General features: G+C 64.2%; 2 protein-coding genes across 3 annotated transcripts; both read right to left on the reverse strand.

Annotated features, from left to right (window-relative positions):
- Positions 1–754: 754 nt before the first annotated feature.
- On the reverse strand, positions 755–4645 carry PNPO (pyridoxamine 5'-phosphate oxidase; the record flags this gene model as incomplete). Its single annotated transcript, XM_084275342.1, has 7 exons — positions 4569–4645; positions 3882–4006; positions 3072–3171; positions 2860–2913; positions 2464–2592; positions 1010–1080; positions 755–920 (listed from the first exon to the last, which is right to left on the reverse strand). The coding sequence occupies exons 1-7, from the start codon at positions 4611–4613 to the stop codon at positions 755–757; spliced, it is 690 nt and encodes a 229-aa protein (XP_084131468.1). The 5' UTR covers positions 4614–4645.
- Positions 4646–5765: 1120 nt separating this feature from the next.
- SP2 (Sp2 transcription factor) lies at positions 5766–16933 on the reverse strand. 2 transcript variants are annotated; one of them, XM_084275699.1, is made up of 7 exons: positions 16904–16933; positions 14374–14449; positions 12838–13791; positions 11947–12247; positions 8912–9086; positions 7736–7929; positions 5766–6782 (listed from the first exon to the last, which is right to left on the reverse strand). In XM_084275699.1, the coding sequence occupies exons 2-7, from the start codon at positions 14434–14436 to the stop codon at positions 6682–6684; spliced, it is 1788 nt and encodes a 595-aa protein (XP_084131825.1). In that variant the 5' UTR covers positions 14437–14449; positions 16904–16933; the 3' UTR covers positions 5766–6681. The 2 variants fall into 2 exon arrangements, with proteins under 2 accessions (XP_084131825.1, XP_084131824.1); XM_084275698.1 differs by lacking the exon at positions 16904–16933 and having other exon boundaries at positions 14374–14465.
- Positions 16934–18671: the final 1738 nt, after the last annotated feature.

The following is an 18671-nucleotide window of genomic DNA, read 5'->3' on the forward strand; positions in this document are numbered from 1 at the left end:
GGTTTCACTGGGACGTGGCCCAGGGGAGCTGCGGCTGCCAGCGCCACACTGCCGGGTCCACAGCTCTTGGCATCCCCCGGCTGCACCCAGCCCTGGCTGCTGGAGCTGAGCCCAGCCCCTCACCCGGGTAAACATTAACCCAGCCCCACACTGAGCTGGGTTTATTGACTCCAAGCTTGGATGGGCAGGATGGGGGGGAAGATGGGGAGCAGCTTGGGATCCCCCCCCCACAACAAGCAAGCTGAGGGTTGGGGGTCCCACAGCCCCAGGGGGGGCAAAGCTGCAGCTCCAGGGACACCAAAGCCACAGTCAAGACCCCTCACCCCGGTTCCAGCGACAGCAGGAGGGGTGACAGGGGATGTGGGGGGGGGGGTTCACAGCAGGGGTTTGGGGTGTCTTTCTTCATCCCTCCGTAGTAATTAGCACAGTTAATTAAGCATCACTGCCAGCAGTCGCTCCCCATGGGCTGGGGTGCTGGGGGGGGGGGGGGGGGGAGGGAGCAGCAGATCATCTCTTGGACCCACCTGCAGCTCTCAGCATCCCACCAGGGAGAAGCAAAGGGAGATGGGGTGGGGGGCTCTGGGGGTGGTGGTGGGGGGGGGGTGTGAAGCCCAGCCCCCCCCCAAGGGCACAAGCAGGGGACACACAGGCAGGTTTGGCACAGATGATGCTCTGGGATGGGGAGCCCCTGGGGGGGGGGGGGAGGGGGAATGGGGTCTTTGAGCGCTTGTCGCCGTGACGTCACGCTGTGACGTCACGGCGACAAGCGCTCAAAGACCCATTCCCCCTCCCCACGGTGGGTCATGGGCCCCAGGGGGGCTGAGGGGTCCCGCAGCCGGCGGAACACGATGCGGTCGTGCAGGCGGCTGGTTTGGCCCTGCCAGAACTCCACCACCTCGGGACAGAGGATGTAGCCCCCCCTGGCAGAGGAACAGAGGGTGAGGGGGGTGGGATAAGGGGGTGGGGGGTGGGCAGCACCCTGCCCACAGCCCCCCCTCCCAGTACTCACCAGTAGGGCGGCTTTGGCACCGTGGTCTCCCTGTAGCGCTCCTCCAGCTCCGCGTTCCTCCGCCTTAAATACTGGGGGGGGGGCAGGGGGGGCAGTGACAGGGGAGGGGGGGCAGTGACAGGGGAGGGGGGGCAATGCCAGGGGAGGGGGCGCAGTGATAGGGTGGGCTGTGCTGGGGGGGCAGTGACAGGGTGGGCAGTGCTGGGGGGGGGCAGTGCCAGGGGAGGGGGGGCAGTGAATGGGGAGGGGGGGGCAGTGAATGGGGAGGGGGGGGCAGTGCCAGGGTGGGAAATGCCAGGGGAGGGGGGGGCAGTGCCAGAGGAGAGGGGGACAGTGCCAGGGGAGGGGGGGCAGTGCCAAGGGTGGGGGGGCAGTACCAGGGTGGCAATGCCAGGGGAGGGGGGGCAGTGCCAGGGGTGGGGGGGGCAGTGATAGGGTGGGCTGTGCCGGGGGGGCAGTGCCAGGGGTGGGGGGGGCAGTGTCATGGGAGGGCAGTGCCAGGGGAGGGTGGGCAACACCAGGGGAGGGGTGGTCAATGCCAGGGGGGGCAGTGCAGGGGGAGCAGTGCTGGGGTGGGCAGTGCCAGGTGAGGATGGGTAGTGACAGGGTGGGCAGTGCTGGGGGTGGGGGGGCAGTGAATGGGGATGGGGGGCAGTGCCAGGGGGACAATGCCAGGGGAGGGTGGGCAATGCCAGGGTGGGCAGTGCTGGGGGGGGGCAGTGACAGGGTGGGCAGTGCCGGGAGGGTGGGCAGTGCCAGGGTGGTAATGCCAGGGGAGGGGGGGCAATGCTGGGGTGGGCAGTGCCAGGGGTGGAGGGACAGTACCAGGGTGGGCAGTGCCAGGGGAGGGGGGGCAGTGACAGGGGAGGGGTGGGCAGTGCCAGGCTGGGCAGTGAATGGGGAGGGGGGGGGGCAGTGCCAGGGGAGGGGGGGCAGTGCCAGGGGAGGGGGGGCAGTGCCAGGGGAAGGGGGGGGCAGTGCCAGGGGAGGGGGGGCAGTGCCAGGGGAAGGGGGGGGCAGTGAATGGGGAGGGGGGGGGCAGTGCCAGGGGAGGGGGGGCAGTGCCAGGGGAGGGGGGGCAGTGCCAGGGGAAGGGGGGGGCAGTGCCAGGGGTGGGGGGGGGCAGTGCCAGGGGTGGGGGGGCAGTGCCAGGGGAGGGGGGGCAGTGCCAGGGGAGTTGGGGGCAGTGAATGGGGAGGGGGGGCAGTGCCAGGGGAAGGGGGGGCAGTGCCAGGGGAGGGGGGGGCAGTGCCAGGGGAAGGGGGGGGCAGTGCCGGGGGGGGGGGCAGTGCCAGGGGAAGGGGGGGTAGTGCCAGGGGAAGGGGGGGGCAGTGCCAGGGGAAGGGGGGGCAGTGCCAGGGGAAGGGGGGGGCAGTGCCAGGGGAAGGGGGGGCAGTGCCAGGGCAGCCGCCCCGCCTCTGGCTCTCCCCGCAGCTCTGGTCGGTGCCGCTCACCTCCCTGTCCGGGATGACGCTGCTCTGCCGGCTGACGACGGCCCCGACCTGGCTGCTCCTGGGGCGGGTCTGGAAGTACCGCTGCGCCTCCTCCTCCGGCAGCCGCCTCACCGAGCCCTCGATCCGCACCTGCCCCGGGGGCACCAGCACCTGAACCCCCCCCCAACTCTCCTTCCACCTCCCAAAACACAGGCACCCCCTGTCCCCCCCCCACCCCACCCCTCCCTGCAGGCTGGGACCCCCCTGAGCGTCACCCTCACCCAGAGGTGGGAGCTGAGAGACCCCACGCTGAGCTGGGGGAGCACCCACAGCCTGACCCCCCCCTGCTCCCCCTGCTCCCCCCCGGGCCGTGCCCACCCCCCCAGCCCCATTCCCGGGGGGGGGGTCACAGCTCACCTGCCGGTTGAGGGGCTCCCAGTAGAAGACCAGTGAAGCGAAGGGGTTGTCATCCTGCGGTGGGGGGTGTGGGGGGAGCTCTCAGCACCTCTCCCGGCTCCACAACCTGCCGAGGGGGGCTGGGCAGGGCCAGCGCCCAAACTGGAGCTGCTCCCCCCCTCCCCAACCCCCCCCCCCAGCCCCCGCAGACCCCCGCCGGCCGCAGCCCTCACCAGCTCCTTCCCCTTCCGGCTCTCGTGGTTGGTGAAGAAGCGGAACCCGTCCTGCCCGAAGCCCTTCAGCAGCACCATGCGGGCCGACGGCTTCCCCTCCCTGCAGCGGCACGGGGGCGGCCGTGGCAGGGCGGCCCCTGCCCGCGGGGGAACCCCCCAGGGGACACCCCTCCCAGGGGACACCCCCCCCCAGGGGACACCCCCCCTCAGGGGACACCTCTCCCAGGGGACACCCCCCCCCAGGGGACACCCCCCCTCAGGGGACCCCCCCTCAGGGGACACCCCTCCCAGGGGACACCCCCCCCCAGGGGACACCCCCCCTCAGGGGACACCTCTCCCAGGGGACCCCCCCTCAGGGGACACCCCTCCCAGGGGACACCCCCCCCCAAGGGACACCTTCTCCAGGGGACTCCCCTCCCCAGGGGACACCCCCTCAGGGGACACCTCCCCCCAGTGGACACCCCCTCCAAGGGATCCCCATCCCCAGGGATCCCCTTCTCAGGAGACCCCCCTCTCCAGGGCGCCCCCTCTCCAGGGGATCCCCCTCCCCAGGGATCCCCCTCTCAGGAGACCCCACTCCCCAGGGGACGCCCCCCCCAAGGCATCCCCATCCCCAGGGATCCCCCTCTCAGGAGACCCCCTCTCCAGGGGACACCCCTCTCCAGGGGACACCCCTCTCCAGGGATCCCCCTCTCAGGAGACCCCCGTCCCCAGGGAATCCCCCTCCCCAGGGCACACCCCTCTCCAGGGGACCCCCCTCCCAGGGGATCCCTCCCCAGGGGCTCCCCCTCTCCAGCCCCCCAGCCCCACCTGGTGCAGGTGGCCAGGCACATGGCGTTCGCCTCCCCGACGGCCGGGCAGCCCACGGCCTCCTCGAACCAGACCCCGAACTGCCGGATGGGGTCGCGGGAGGCCAAGTGCTGCTCCTCGAAGGCCTGGGGGGGGCGGGGGACACGGGGGACACCGTGAGGGGGGAAGGGGGGGGGGGCACAGCCGGGCTGGGGGGGCACTGGGGTGGGGGAAGATGGGGCGGGAGGAGCCGGGGCCGGGGGGGGAGATGGGGGGGACCCGGGATCGGGGGCAGGCTCGGCGCCGGGGGGGGAGATGGGGGGGGACCCGGAGCCGGGGGGGGGAGATGGGGGGACCCGGGGCCGGGGGGGGGGAGATGGGGGGACCCGGGGCCGGGGGGCGGAGGTGGGGGGGACCCGGGGCCGGGGAGATGTGGGGACCCGGGGCCGGGGGGGGAGATGGGGGGGACCCGGGGCCGAGGGGGGGAGATGAGGGGGACCCGGGGCCGGGGGGGGAGATGGGGGGAACCCGGGGCCGGGGGGGGGAGATGGGGGGGACCCGGGGCCGGGGGGGGGAGATGGGGGGACCCGGGGCCGGGGGCACGTCCCGCCTGGGCTGGGCGGGGGGACACGCGCCGCCCCCCCGGGCCGGCTGGGGGTTCCCCCTGACGGGGGACGGAGGGGTCACCCCGGGACACGCCGGCCCCACCTCCTCGTCCCCCCGGTAGCTCTTGCGCAGCGGCCCCAGGTCCATCCCGGCCGCGGGAGCCCAGCGGGGCCGCAGCGCGCAGCGACCCCCGCTCCGCCCCGCCCCCCGCCATGGCCCCGCCCCGGGGCGGGGAGAGTCCGGCCCGGCCCCGCCCCTCACCCCCCGCAGCCAATAGAAAGCGGCGAGGCTCGCCCGCCGCCGAGAGCTGCCAGCCAATCGGAAAGGGGAGAGAGGGAGGGAGGCGGAGAGCCGGAAGTGGCGTCAAGGGGTGTGGAGAGGCACGTGGAGGGGCCCTTAAAGGGCCCGGGGGGCACTGGGGGGGTCAGACGGGATGGGCACCCCCGGCCGGGGCGGGGCGGGGCGGGGCGGGGCGGGGCGGCTCCCGGGCTCCACCCAGACCCCCGGCCGGGGGTCGGTGCCGCCCTCCCAGCAGCGGCCCCGGCGCTTCTTCCCGCGGGAGCCCCCGGGGGGGCGGGGCGGGGCTGGGGGGGCCGGGGGGGGCCACGGGGATCCCTCGTCCCCTCCCGGTGCCGCGGCGGGGGGGGCTCAGCCAAGGCCGCGGCCTCACCCCGCCGGCTGCGCTGAGGGTGGCACTGGGACGCCAGTGAGACGACAGCACCAAAGCGGGTGGGTGGGACCCCTCACCCAGGACACCCCCCCCCCCCCCCCAGGACGCCCCCAGCCCTCTGGCCACGAGTGGGGAGGAGCCCCGAGCCCTCCCGGTGCCGCCGAGAGGGGACAGGGACAGGGACAGCCAGAGCTGAGCCAGCGCAGCACACGGCGGCAGCTCCACACAGCCAGGACCAGCATCCCAGCACCGAGCTCACTTCCAGCGACCCTCAGGCCTCCTGGAACACACCTCACCCCCGCCAAACCTTCCACCTTCACCTCCTCGCTGCCAGCAGCTCCAGCATCCCCCGCCAGCACCTCAAGAGGGTGCCCAGCACCCCAGCTCAGGAGAGAACAGGCCCCTGCTCGGCACACGCCGCGCTGGATTCGCCTCTGGTGACCTCAGTTTATTTAGCAAGGGAAGCTTCCAGCCAAATCCACACTCCCCAGCCACTTTACAGTGAATAAAACCTACCAGATCCATCCCAGAATCCAGAAAACAACCTGGGGCCGCTGCAGCTACAAAATAAAGTGGATTTGTTTAATTTAAAAGCTCAAGAAAATAAACAAGCCGCAGGTGCCGGGGTGGTTTGGTTGGGTTTGTTTTGTTTTTTTTAACCTTTCTCAACATGTAGTAAACACAAAAGCAAATATAATCTATGATACAATGTACACTATACACAGTGTGGGGGGGAAGGGGAAGAAAAAGGGGCTGAAGTCCTGAAATTCCAAAGGAAACGCCACGTCACTCGGGAACTGAAAAGCAGGGAGAGGAAGAACTCACTGGAGAGGAAGAAAAGAGGAGAGGGAGGGGGAAAAACCCACCTAACCCCCAGCCCCACACACCTCGTGGGGGGCTGGAAAAGAAGAGAAAAGGAAGGAAGGGGTGGGGAGGAGGGAAGGAACCAGGTGGCTTTTCCCAGAGGAATTAAATAAAGGGTGAAAATAAAGAGCACTCACGATAGGCAGCGTGTGCGGGCGGGAGCGGGGAGAGTAAGGCAACCATCTCCATAGAAAAAAGGGACCTTCCAAAGGGGGATAGAGATATTTATAGCTATTTATAGACTTTAAATATAAAGTAGGAATGTGCTGTGGAGCCTCCTCTCCTCTCCTCCCGGCCTGGCTGCACCAGGAGGTGCCCAGCCCCCTCTGCACCCAGGCTCTGCGTGGCTGCCAGATGTGTGGGCAGGATCTGGGGTTGGGACCCCCCCCCACACTGCCCCTGGTCCCCTTTGGAAAGGGGTTCCTTCCACGGGTGGGTGGGTGGGGGGGGCTGGTTCTCTCCCCCACCCCCCCTTGCCCCGGGGTGGGTGGAGGAAGGCTGGGTGCTGGCGCTTTGGGGAGGGGGGGGGTCCTAGTGCTGGCGGGGTCCTGGCGCTGGGGGGATCCCGGTGCTGGGGGGGGGATCCCGGTGCTGGGGGGGGGATCCCGGTGCTGGGGGGGGTCCCGGCGCTGGGTCTGACCCCACACATGAGGAGCTGTCGGGGTGGGTCCCGTCCTGGCCCTACAAGTTCTTGGTGACCAGGTGGGTCTTATAGTGCTTGGTCAGGTGGTCGCTCCGCATGAAGCGCTTCTGGCACTGAGCGCACTCGAATCGCTTGTCACCTGCGGGGGAGGGGGGCACAGAGAGGGGGGGGAGTCAGGGGGGGTGGGCAGTGGGTGCGTCACAGCCCCCAGCAGCACCCTCACCCACCCGGCTTTTGTCTCCTAAACCAGCTGGGAGCTCCTGGGGTGGCAGAGACACGTCGCCTTCCTGCGACACCCTGTCACCCCCAAAGGAGGTGAAGACCCCCCCACACCCTCAACCCCCCTTCCCAGTCCCTCCCAATTCCATCAAACCACAAAGACAACTTATGGTGGCCCAACACCATCACAGGACCGTGCTGGGGGTCCCAGGACCTGGCTCAGGACCCTGAAAGGGCTGAGCCATGATTGGGTGGGAGCATGTGCCTGGGGAGGGAGGGGAGAGGGGAGGGGCTGGGAGAGGAGGGGAGGGGAGAGGGGCTGTGAGAGGGGAGCGGGGTCTGGGTGAGGGGAGCGGGGGAGATGGGCTGGGCAAGGGGAGCGGGGGAGAGGGGCTGGGCGAGGGGAGCGAGGGAGAGGGGCTGGGCGAGGGGAGCGAGGGAGAGGGGCTGGGAGAAGGGAGCAGGGGAGAGGGGCTGGGAGAGGGGCTGGGAGAGAAGAGCAGGGGAGAGAGGCTGGGAGAGGAGCTGGGCGAGGGGAGCAGGGGAGAGAGGCTGGGAGAGGAGCTGGGCGAGGGGAGCGGGGGAGAGGGGCTGGGAGAGGGGCTGGGTGAGGGGAGCGGGGGAGAGGGGCTGGGAGAGGGGAGCAGGGGAGAGGGGCTGGGAGAGCGGAGCAGGGGAGAGGGGCTGGGAGAGGGGAGCGGGGGAGAGGGGCTTGGGCGAGGGGAGCAGGGGAGAGGGGCTGGGCGAGGGGAGCAGGGGAGAGGGGCTGGGCGAGGAAGGGGAGGGGAGAGGGGCTGGGCGAGGGGAGCAGGGGAGAGGGGCTGGGTGAGGAAGGGGTCTGAGCCCTGCGCCGGGGCCCTGCCTGCTGCAGACCTGTGTGCGTGCGCGCGTGCCGCTGGAGCTCGTCGCTGCGCGTGAAGCGCTTCCCGCAGAACACCCAGTTGCAGACGAAGGGCCGCTCGCCCGTGTGCAGCCGCACGTGGGCGCGCAGCAGGGAGGTCTTCCGGAAGGTTCTCCCGCATTCCGGGATGTGGCAGATGTGCTTCTTCTTCCCTGGGTCTCCCGGCCTGCAGAGCAAAGTCAGGATTGGGCTCAGGGGAGCCAAGGCTGGGCTCAGGGGAGTAGAGGCTTGGGCTCAGGGGAGTCAGGGCTGGGCTCAGGGGAGCCGGGGCTGGGCTCAGGGGAGTCAGGGCTGGGCTCAGGGGAGTCAGGGCTGGGCTCAGGGGAGTAGGGGCTTGGGCTCAGGAGAGTAGGGGCTTGGGCTCAGGGGAGTCAGGGCTGGGCTCAGGAGAGTAGGGGCTTGGGCTCAGGGGAGTAGGGGCTTGGGCTCAGGGGAGTAGGGGCTTGGGCTCAGGAGAGTAGGGGCTTGGGCTCAGGAGAGTAGGGGCTTGGGCTCAGGAGAGTAGGGGCTTGGGCTCAGGAGAGTAGGGGCTTGGGCTCAGGAGAGTAGGGGCTTGGGCTCAGGGGAGTCGGGCTTGGGCTCAGGGGAGTCGGGCTTGGGCTCAGGGGAGTCGGGCTTGGGCTCAGGAGAGTCGGGCTTGGGCTCAGGAGAGTTGGGGCTTGGGCTCAGGAGAGTAGGGGCTTGGGATCAGGGGAGTAGGGGCTTGGGATCAGGGGAGTAGGGGCTTGGGATCAGGAGAGTAGGGGCTTGGGATCAGGAGAGTAGGGGCTTGGGCTCAGGGGAGTAGGGACTTGGGCTCAGGAGAGTTGGGGCTTGGGCTCAGGAGAGTTGGGGCTTGGGCTCAGGAGAGTCAAGGCTGGGCTCAGGAGAGTCAAGGCTGGGCTCAGGGGAGTAGGGGCTTGGGCTCAAGGGAGTAGGGGCTGGGCTCAGGGGAGTAGGGGCTGGGCTCAGGGGAGTAGGGGCTTGGGCTCAAGGGAGTAGGGGCTGGGCTCAAGGGAGTAGGGGCTGGGCTCAGGGGAGTCAGGCTTGGGCTCAGGAGAGCCAAGGCTGGGCTCAGGAGAGCCAAGGCTGGACTCAGGAGAGTCAGGCTCGGGCTCAGAGATGGGGGAGAGCCCGTGGGGGGCTGCCCTGCCCCCCTCAGCACCCACCTCTTCTCCCCATCCTTGCAGTTGGGGCAGGTACAGGCCATCCGCCGCCTCTTCTCCCCGGGCTGCATCTCTCCCGACAGCGCCTGCTCCATCTGCAGCTGGATCTGGGTCGGGCTCAGGCCGCTGATGGTCAGGTTGTTGCCAGACACGTTCTGCACCGTCAGCTGCTGTTGACCTGTAGACAGGGGGCAGGGAGGGGGGGGTCAGGCTGTGTGGCACTGTGTCTGTGCACTACAGGTCCTGCTGGAACCCTTCAGAGGTGGCTGGGTGGAGGTGAGACCCCCTCTTGCCACCGCCACAGAGGGGATGGGACACCTCAAATCCTGATACCCCCCCAGCCCCACATGCAGCAGCACCACAGCCCCCACTAAACCCTGCACCCCCCACCCCCTCCCCACTGCAGGCTGGTCCCCAGGCAGGGCTGGGTAAGTCCCTTTTGTTTTTTTTTTCTGAATATACTGTGCGGTTTTTCAAAGTTCTGGGTTCGACCCTTCGGGCTGGGGAAGTGACCAGAGAGGAAACAAAAAGGAAACTTTGAAAAAACGTGCAATATATTGACCAAAAAAAAAAAAAACAACCAGGGACTTACCCCACACCCCAGGGGCCGCTCCATGCTCGGGCGCTCACCGAGGCGGCAGCCGGGACGGGGGGGGTGCTGGAAAGAAGAAGATGGGGGGGGGGGTGGTCAGCATCAGCAAGCGGGGTCGCTGAGGAGGCAGCAGAGGATGGAGGAGGAGGAGGAGGAGTGGGATCTGATGGTGGAGTAAAGAAAGGGGGAGCACAGAGAGGGAGGATGGGATTGGGGGGGGGCGCAGGCAGAGCGGAGGGGAAGGTTGAAGCTGCGTGTTGGAGGGTCGCGGCCGCGCAGGGGATGTGTGTGTGTGTCCTGGCTGAGACCTGACTGGATTCGTTTCACTGAGGGGCAGCCACCAGTCCCCTCCACAGCAACATCTAAGGGTGGGGACCTTATTAGTGTTTATAAATATCTGAAGGATGGGATGCAGGGGGAAATGGGCAGCCCCTTTGCAGTGTCTGTGGGGACAGGACAAGGGGCGATGGGCTCAAGTTGGAGCACAGGGAGTTCTGCACAAACATGGGGAAGAACTTTTCCCCAGTGAGGGTGAGGGAGCCCTGGGACAGGCTGCCCAGGGGGTGTGGAGTCTCCTTCTCTGGAGAGATTCCAGCCCCGTCTGGACACCAACCTGTGTGACCTGTGCTAGGGACCCTGCTTTGGCAGGGGGTTGGACCCCATGGGCTCTGGAGTTCCCTTCCAACCCCTGTGACTCTGTGATTCTGTGATCTCCCTGTGGCATCTCCCTGATGCTCAAGGCCAGCCCCAGATCTACCATGTGAAGCACCCTCCAAAGCCACCCCAGTGATGACGCTGGGTCGCTGCGGAGCCGCGCTGGCCCCTGTGTTCTGCTGACACCATTTAATCCAGCAAGAAGGAACAGCTTCTGACTGCAAAACCCAGCTGGGACTCTTGCTGAGAGAGAAACCACCAGGCAGCAGCAGGTCTTTCTGGATCAGAGAGCAGATAAACCTCCCTCAGACACAGCGTCCTCCCCTCAGCTCCCCGGCTGCCACCAGCTCCGGGCACGGGAAGGTTTTGCTGGGTGGGAGAGGAGGACAGAGCGGCTGCTGGGATGTGTCTCTCCTGGCAGAGGGGGAGATGAGCAGGGGATGTGTGAGGAGATGTGAGTCAGGGCTGCCTGTGGCTCACAGAATGCTCCAGCCACAGGCCAGGGCCATGTCTGGCTAATTCCTGGGTTCAGACACTTGTCCCCAGAGGTGAGGGGCTGGGTGGGCTCTCAGGGAATGGTGATCCCTCGCTACGGAGCGAGGGGGAACACAGAGGTTTTGTGACTGCTGGAAACACAGAGTGGCTGGCAGAGCACCCAGGGGACATGAGGAGATGTCCCAGGACCTGTGGTGACCCTGAGGTGCAGTGGGAGGGAAAAGCTGCTGTACCACATCCCTCTGCTGCATCCCAGCTCCTGGGATGGGGGTAAAAAAAAAAGACACCCAGCTCTCCCCAAGGGCCTGGGCCCAGCTCAGCCTTCCCCAGGCAGAGGTGAGGAGCACACAGAGCTCTGCACCAGGCTCCCAGGCAGCCTCAGCCCTGTCCTGCAGCTCAGCATGACCACCCATCCTGACCCTGCTTGCCCCCAGCTCTGTTAACCACCCCCCCCCCAGACACAGCTCGTCAGGATGGGCTCTGAAACACCCATCAGAGCCACCAAAGATACACCCTACCAAACACCCAGGGTGACAAGCTGATGACATTTAACAGTCAGCAACATTCAGCCTCAGGGAAGGAGAGATGTTTACAAAGCTGGGGAAATGGGCAGCCCCTTCTCAGTGTCTGTGGGGACAGGACAAGGGGCGATGGCTGCAAGTTGGAGCACAGGGAGTTCCACACCAACATGGGGAAGAACTTTTCCCCAGTGAGGGTGAGGGAGCCCTGGGACAGGCTGCCCAGGGGGTGTGGAGTCTCCTCCTCTGGAGAGAGTCCAGAGGAGGCTACGGAGATGCTGAAGGGCCTGGAGCATCTCCACTGTGAGGAAAGGCTGAGTGAGCTGGGGCTGTTCAGCCTGGAGAGAAGACGACTAAGGGGGGACCTTATGAATGTTTATCAATATCTGAAGGGTGGGGTGCAGGGGGAAATGGGCAGCCCCTTTTCAGTGTCTGTAGGGACAGGACAAGGGGCAATGGTTGCAAGTTGGAGCACAGGGAGTTCCACACCAACATGGGGAAGAACTTTTCCCCAGTGAGGGTGAGGGAGCCCTGGGACAGGCTGCCCAGGGGGTGTGGAGTCTCCTTCTCTGGAGAGATTCCAGAGCCTATCTGTGCAATCTGAGCTGGGGCTTTGGCAGGGGGGGTTGGACCCGCTGATCCCTGGAGGTCCCTTCCACCCCTTATGATTCTCTGATCCCAGCTGCCCCAGGGAAAGGGGTTGGGTTTGTACCCTGCGGAGGGGGGGGAGCTGCCTGCGTGCCACCACCCCTCCCACCCCATCGCAGGACCAAGCCCACCTCCGTTGTTGGTGATGGTGACGGGCACGCCCTGGACCTGCACGCCGTTGATGTTGATGGTCTGCATGGCCTGCGCCGCCGCCGCCAGCTGCGCCGCGTTCAAGCTGAGGATGCCGCCGGCGGGGGCGATCTTGGGCAGGGTGCGCTCCTTGCGCGGGGCCGGCTTCTTGCCGCCGGGCAACGCGCCGGCGCCGCGGGGCACGGGGCTGCTGCAAGAGGTCCCCGATGAAGCCACCGTCATGGCTGGGGCTTCCTGGAGGAGGACTGTCTGCAGCTCACCCGACGGCGTTTTGAAGTAGACCTGGTGGGAGGAGGGAAAAGAAGGAATGAGGTGGGATGCTGTCGCCAGGCAGAACTGTCGCCTCCACCGCAAGCATCACCTTCCCCCACGCCACCCAGGAGTCGCCTACGATGAGCCAAAGAGCAGGAGAAGCTGCCCCAGCATCTGGAGACCCCGAGTTCACACAGCAGCAAAGGGCTGTGCTGGCTTTGCAGCAGCAAAGGGCTGTGCTGGCCTTGCAGCAGCAAAGGGCTGTGCTGGCCTTGCAGCACAGCTGCCAAAAGCAACCCTAAAGACACAGTCCCACAGGCTGTGAGCCCCGCTCCCCCACCCACCACCAGCTCCCAAGAGCTTCCAAGCTCATCCCAACACCAGGCTGGTGGCCCAGCAGATGTTTCAAGGACCCTGCACTCCTACAAGTCCTGGAAAAGCAAGTGGCCAGCAAGAGAGGCTTTAAGAAAGCCAAACAGAGGGAACAACCGCACTCCCAACCCTTCCTGGATGCCAGACAATCCATCCAAGCGACACCTAAACAGGATGCCAAGTTGGAGGTGTCAGAAAACCCTCTGGCTTTCTAAGGTGAGGGCTCAGAGGAGAAACAGAGGAGGTACCTGGGTAGGAGTGGGTTCCGTCGTCTGGATCTGGAAGTTCTGGGAGGACTTTTGGGGAACAGTAGGGAGTGTGGCAGAGGCAGCCTGGACCACACGTAGGGCTTGCTGAGGGATCTGCACCACCTGTGAATCCTGCTTGGGCTGCACCACCTGGACCTGCTGCACCACAGCTGGCTGGGCAGAGCCCGGGCTCTGCACGATCAGCAGGTTGTTTCCTGCCTGGATGATGTTCTCCGCCGTGGTCTCTATTAACACCGTCTCCACCTGCTCAGCCACAGCCACGGCAGCAGATTGGGCAGGAGACATGGGTTTCTTTCGAGTCTTTTTGTTGGGCTTGGAGGGGCTCTCAGCCAGGATCTGAGCCTGTGTGCCTGGCTCAGCAGCGTTCACCAGGTTGTTCACAGGCAGGGTGAGAGTCACGTTGCCACCACCGGTTAATTTGACCACGTTGTTTGTGCTCTGCACTGGGGAAGTTCCACCCTTCTGCGCCGGAGCCGGTTTGATGGGTACGGGCTTGTGAGAGGAAGAGGAAGGTGTGAGGATGGCTTGATTCGTGCCTGGGATGATTTGGATCTGGTTGGTGAGGTTGGGCTGGACCTGGATGGTCTGTCCCCCCGCGGCCTGGAGCTGCGGCACCGCTTGGTACTGGATGTTGGTGGAGGAACGGGCGCCCTTGTTGATGACAGTTGGGTTCTGAATGGCAAAAACCAGCTGCCCCCCGGGGTAGGAGGTGCCAACCTGAGAGCCCTGGATCTGGAAGAGGTTCCCTTTGGATGAGAGGATCCCAAAGCTGTTCTTACCGGAGCCGAGAGGGAGGGGAGCAGGTTTGATGGGGACAAGTTTGCGAGGCGTTGGCTGAGGAGGGGCAGGAGGAGTCACGGCGGCTTCTACTGCTGGGGGACCGATTTTGCTACATGTCGCTGCGAGGAGGGCGAGAGGAGACGGCTGGGAGTCCTGGGGGGAGCCAGGAAGGGCAGAGCTGGGTTAGAGCCGGGCTCCTGCCAAGCTCCCGGACACCGAGCCAGCAAGGGAAAGGGTAAATGGAAAGCAATGCAGGCCACGCCAATGAGACACCCCTCATTAAGGGAGCTGCCTAATTACCCCTGCCACGTGTGGCTTTTGGCTCATCCCAGCCACGCCACCTCCAGCCCTGGGGATGGCGATGGGCTTTTATCACGTGCTCGTGCTCTCGCTGTGTCGCCAGAGCTGCGAGCCCCCTGAAGCCACAGTGGGTACACCCACTGCACCCCCTCTGCGGTTCTAACACCACGACCACCTCGTGATACCAGCTCTTCACACCACCTGAGAGGTGCTGAAGGAAAACACAGAGCAGGAAGGAGAAACAACACTCTGGAAGAGTTGGATTCAGGGCTGGGAACAAGTCCAGAGGGCAGCTCTCCAGCCTGTCCTGCACCCAGCCCTCCTCCTGCTGTGGCAGTGCTGTAGGAGGGGCTGAATGATGTGGTGTTTGCTGTCCTGCACCCCAAGATGAGTCCCTACACCCCAACAAGGAGCCCACCGACACCCCATACCCACCTGGGCAGTGGAGGCAGCTGGCTGCAGGTATTCACTGGGGCTGACGGCAGCAGTGGCAGCCATGCTGTCTCTTGATCTGTGAGGAGGAAGAGGAGAGACAGAGGAGTGAGACCAGCAGCAAAAAGCAGGACCACAGCTCCCCAGCACGCCCAGCCCAAGGCCCTGACACCTCAGTGACCCTCTTGGTGTCTCCCCACATAGCTCAGAAACATCATAGTTCAGTGGTGGGGCTACAAAGGGGTGGGAGACATCTCAGCATCTCCCAGCACCCTCCTCTCCCAGAGCCTTTCTTTTGCCCACCACGAAAGGGAAACACCAATTAACAGTGGGCTGCAGCCTCCCCCCCCCTCATTTCCCTGCATCCCAGCACAGCCCTGGGCTGAGAAACCATTGCTGCCCCACAGAGCTCCCCACCCCACTTCAAAGCAGAGGCAGGCATGCTCAGGAAGAGCTGACAGTGTCCCCCACACAGCCAGTTCCAGCCCACATCACCTCCCCACTGCTTGTTTTTCTGACTTTGGGGGTTTCAAAGGACAGGGGTTTGCTATGGAATTGTGTTTTCTCAAGGCTGGGGAAATATTGTTTCAATTATTCCCATGCGGCGGCGGCGCTGAGCGTGTGAGAGTCCTCATGGAATTGAAAGGCCACTTCAGGGAGCGAAAGAAAAGGCAGAATTCAAGAGCTGCTGGTGCTGGCTGGCAGCAGGACCTCAGGGGGCTGAGAAAAGCCAAGGGCGAGCAGGAGGGGAGCAGGAGGTGGCCGTGGGAGCCAGGACCAGGGAGCTCACAGCTGCCATGGGATGGAGAAGCCGGTCGCTCCAGGGTAGAAACGGGCAGGGAGGGTGCAGGGTGAGCGGCCACAGCTCTTCTGACAGCCCAAGGAGTGGGGGACAGGGGACGATTCCCCATCCCTGTGGCTCTGCTGCCGCCCTGTCTTGGTGCTTTCCCTGGGAGTTCACACCCTGTGCCACTCACACCCTGTCTGCCACCCTGAACACACCGCAGAGCGATCGCACCAAGGCTGGGGCAGCCACAGCAGCTGCTTTTCTTAAAGGCTTCACACAGCAAAACGCCTCCTAAATCCTCACAATCTGCTGAGTCTTTTGCTCAGGACTAGAAAGACATTTCAGCCCCAACGTTTCCTTTTGGCACATCCCCCTGTCGCCCCCACGCAGCAGTCGCTGGCTGGCTCAAGAGCTCGACAGTGTTTGCCCAGACAAGGTGCCAGGGAGGACTTGTCTGAGCTCGAAGGCTCTTTGTTACCTCTGCTGACAACGTCCTGACTTCAAATGGGGAATTAGGGCTGTCTGAGGAGCAGGGATACTTGGGGTTCACTCAGGGCGCCTCTGAAATGCAGCCCTGGCACAGGCACCTGGTGGGAAGGCAGCGCTGTGGTGTTTTGAGAGAGGCCTAGGCTGCAGGAAGGATGGGAAGCACTGGCAGAGGATGAGGAGCAGGATGAAGATATGAAGCCCTGGATGGTTTATAACACATCCCACCAGCTGAACAATTCACTTCTCTAAGCACAGGGAGCGACTGTTTGGCTGCTCGTGGGGACCAGGCACGAAGCAGGACCCAGGGCTGTGGCAGAGCATCGCTCTCTGGCTCTGAGGAGATCTGGCACAGGCAGAATTATGGCTCAAGGACCTCGTGCTCCTGCCCAGGGAGCTGCAGGGGTGGACAAGGGACTAAAAGGACAGGGGAAAAACCAGCCATGGGGTTTGTTTCACAGGCAGCAAGTGGCACAGTCACAGCCCAGCGTGGTGAAGGCTCAGCCGCATCACTTGTGACAGAGGCACCAGCACAGGCTGGATGGATGAGGGTGAGGGGGCAGCACCCCAACCTCCCCAAGGACAAACCTGACCTCACTCAAAGCAGCATTTGCTGCTGGAGTGCTGGGCAAAAGGCACGTCTGTGTTGGGACAGTAAAGGGCTCTTTGGGTTTGATGGTTGGGACGGTGCAGGAGGCACAAACACCGCTGCCCAGCAAGTCCTCCCAAACCAGGGGTGAAGGCTCCCAGCACCCCCCTGCACCCCTCAGCAGACATCTCCTCCTTGGGAACACCAAGCCTTTCACCAAACAGAAAGCCACTAAGAAACAGAGTGATCAGGCCCTGGGCCAAGTCACCAAGGAGCCCGTTTCCCAAAGCCAGGCAGCTCACCCCTCACCGGCACCGTGGAGGCTCCTTCACAGCCCTGCCACGACCCAGCACATAAATCCCTGAGAAAAGGCAGGTCAGAGTCCCAGGCACCAGGGCTGGCATGGCAGGGGAATTATTCACCCTGTTCCTTAGTGAGGAGCATCCAGCCCCTCGGAGCCACTCGCTGGGGCAACCTCCTGGAGCCCAAAGCATCCCAGGCTCGCACGCAGCGAGCTGGCCGGTGATAAAAGGGCTCTTTCTTCCCAGAGAGCCAGCAGCTCCTAGGGCTGCACCCTCCCTCTCAGCAGAATTAGGGCACTGCTGAGGATTAACAGCCCTGACTACAAATGAGAGCAACGCTGAGCTGGCCAGAAAGAGAGAGACACATACCAGGAGAGATCCCACGGAAGAAATAAACAGGGATGATGACTGGGGGAGAAGCCCCGTGTCGCTGCCTAATCCCTCTGCGAGTCTCTTGCTGGTACAGTTTAGGTCTGAGTCCAGCAGGGAGGGTTTCTCCTCCTGAGGGTGGAAGGTGGGTATCAACCTACTTCCAGGAGGGTGAAAGCAAGAGGGCAGTGAAGCACACGGCCTGGCTCGCTCAGGACTGAGCTGGGAGTGGGGCTCAACGTTTCCAGATCGGCCCTGGGGGACAGAGAATCCCCCCCTGAGAGGCTGGAGCTCCCCTCCAGCACCCTGAAACTGGTGTGAAACCATCACCCACCCTGTGCTACACAGCCCTGACCTGCTTATTCACGGCCCAGGAAGGATGCCCTGAGCAGTCTGGGTCCAGTTTGCCCCTCTGCAACCCCCAGACCAGCAGTTTGGGTCCAGTTTGCCCCTCTGCAACCCCCAGACCAGCAGTTTGGGTCCAGTTTGCCCCTCTGCAACCCCCAGACCAGCAGTTTGGGTCCAGTTTGCCCCTCTGCAAACCCCCAGATGGCCAGTTTGGGTCCAGTTTACTCCTCTGCAACACCCAGACCAGCAGTTTGGGTCCAGTTTGCTCCTCTGCAACCCCCAGTCAAGCAGTTTGGGTCCAGTTTGCTCCTCTGCAACCCCCAGTTGAGCAGTTTGGGTCCAGTTTACTCCTCTGCAACCCCCAGATGGGCAGTTTGGGTCCAGTTTGCCCCTCTGCAACCCCCAGACCAGCAGTTTGGGTCCAGTTTGCCCCTCTGCAACCCCCAGATGGCCAGTTTGGGTCCAGTTTGCCCCTCTGCAACCCCCAGACCAGCAGTTTGGGCCCAGTTTGCCCCTCTGCAACCCCCAGACCAGCAGTTTGGGTCCAGTTTGCCCCTCTGCAACCCCCAGCTGGGCAGTTTGGGTCCAGTTTGCCCCTCTGCAACCCCCAGCTGAGCAGTTTGGGTCCAGTTTGCCCCTCTGCAACCCCCAGCCAAGCCTTGAGCAGAAGCAGACTCTCCCTTAGGGCAATTAAAAGGCACCAACTCATTATCTTCTCTTTTCTGTCCACCTCCTCTTCCTCACACAGTTCTGCTCCAGCAGCACAGGCACCTGACACAGCTAAAAACCCTCCCTTTTTGGGGGGGATCTGGGAAAGTTGTGTGTACTTTAGACCACAATGTCAAGCCCTGGCACCAAAACCTCCTCGTTGCCCTCTCACAGCCCCCTCTGAGAGAGGCAGCAGCACCTCAACTCACTGGTCTGAGCCAGCAGTTCAGGTATTCCAGCTGCAGGGGAGTCTCTGCTCCCTGAAATACCTTTCCCAGCTCCCCAACAGATCTTTTTTGGGGTGCAGGGAGGGGTTAAACTTGATTTTAACTCAGCATAAGCCAATGGCCCCAGCTGATCCGAGCTACTGTGGTTTTAATTAGCACTTTGGCTGGGAAGGTGAATCAGAGTCCCCTCAAATCCATGAGACACCTCAGGAACTGTGGAAAAAAACCCCCTGCTTGGATTATAAAGCACAGTCACAGGGGGGGGAACCCCCACACGGATGGTAGGAACCCCATTTGTTTGTCAGGGCTGTAAGTAAATATTCAAAGTCAGGCACAAAGAAGCTCAAACACCTGTGTATTTACATATTAACAGCAGGAAATCAAGCAAAGCCTTAGAATAAACTGCCCAGGAATTGTGTTGTTGTTGTTTTAAAGCCCTGGTCTGGCTCCAACACGCCTGTGACAGCCACTTGCCAACATCAGAG

This window comes from Gallinula chloropus, assembly GCF_964237585.1.
Source record: "Gallinula chloropus genome assembly, chromosome: 26".
NCBI lineage: Eukaryota > Metazoa > Chordata > Aves > Gruiformes > Rallidae > Gallinula > Gallinula chloropus.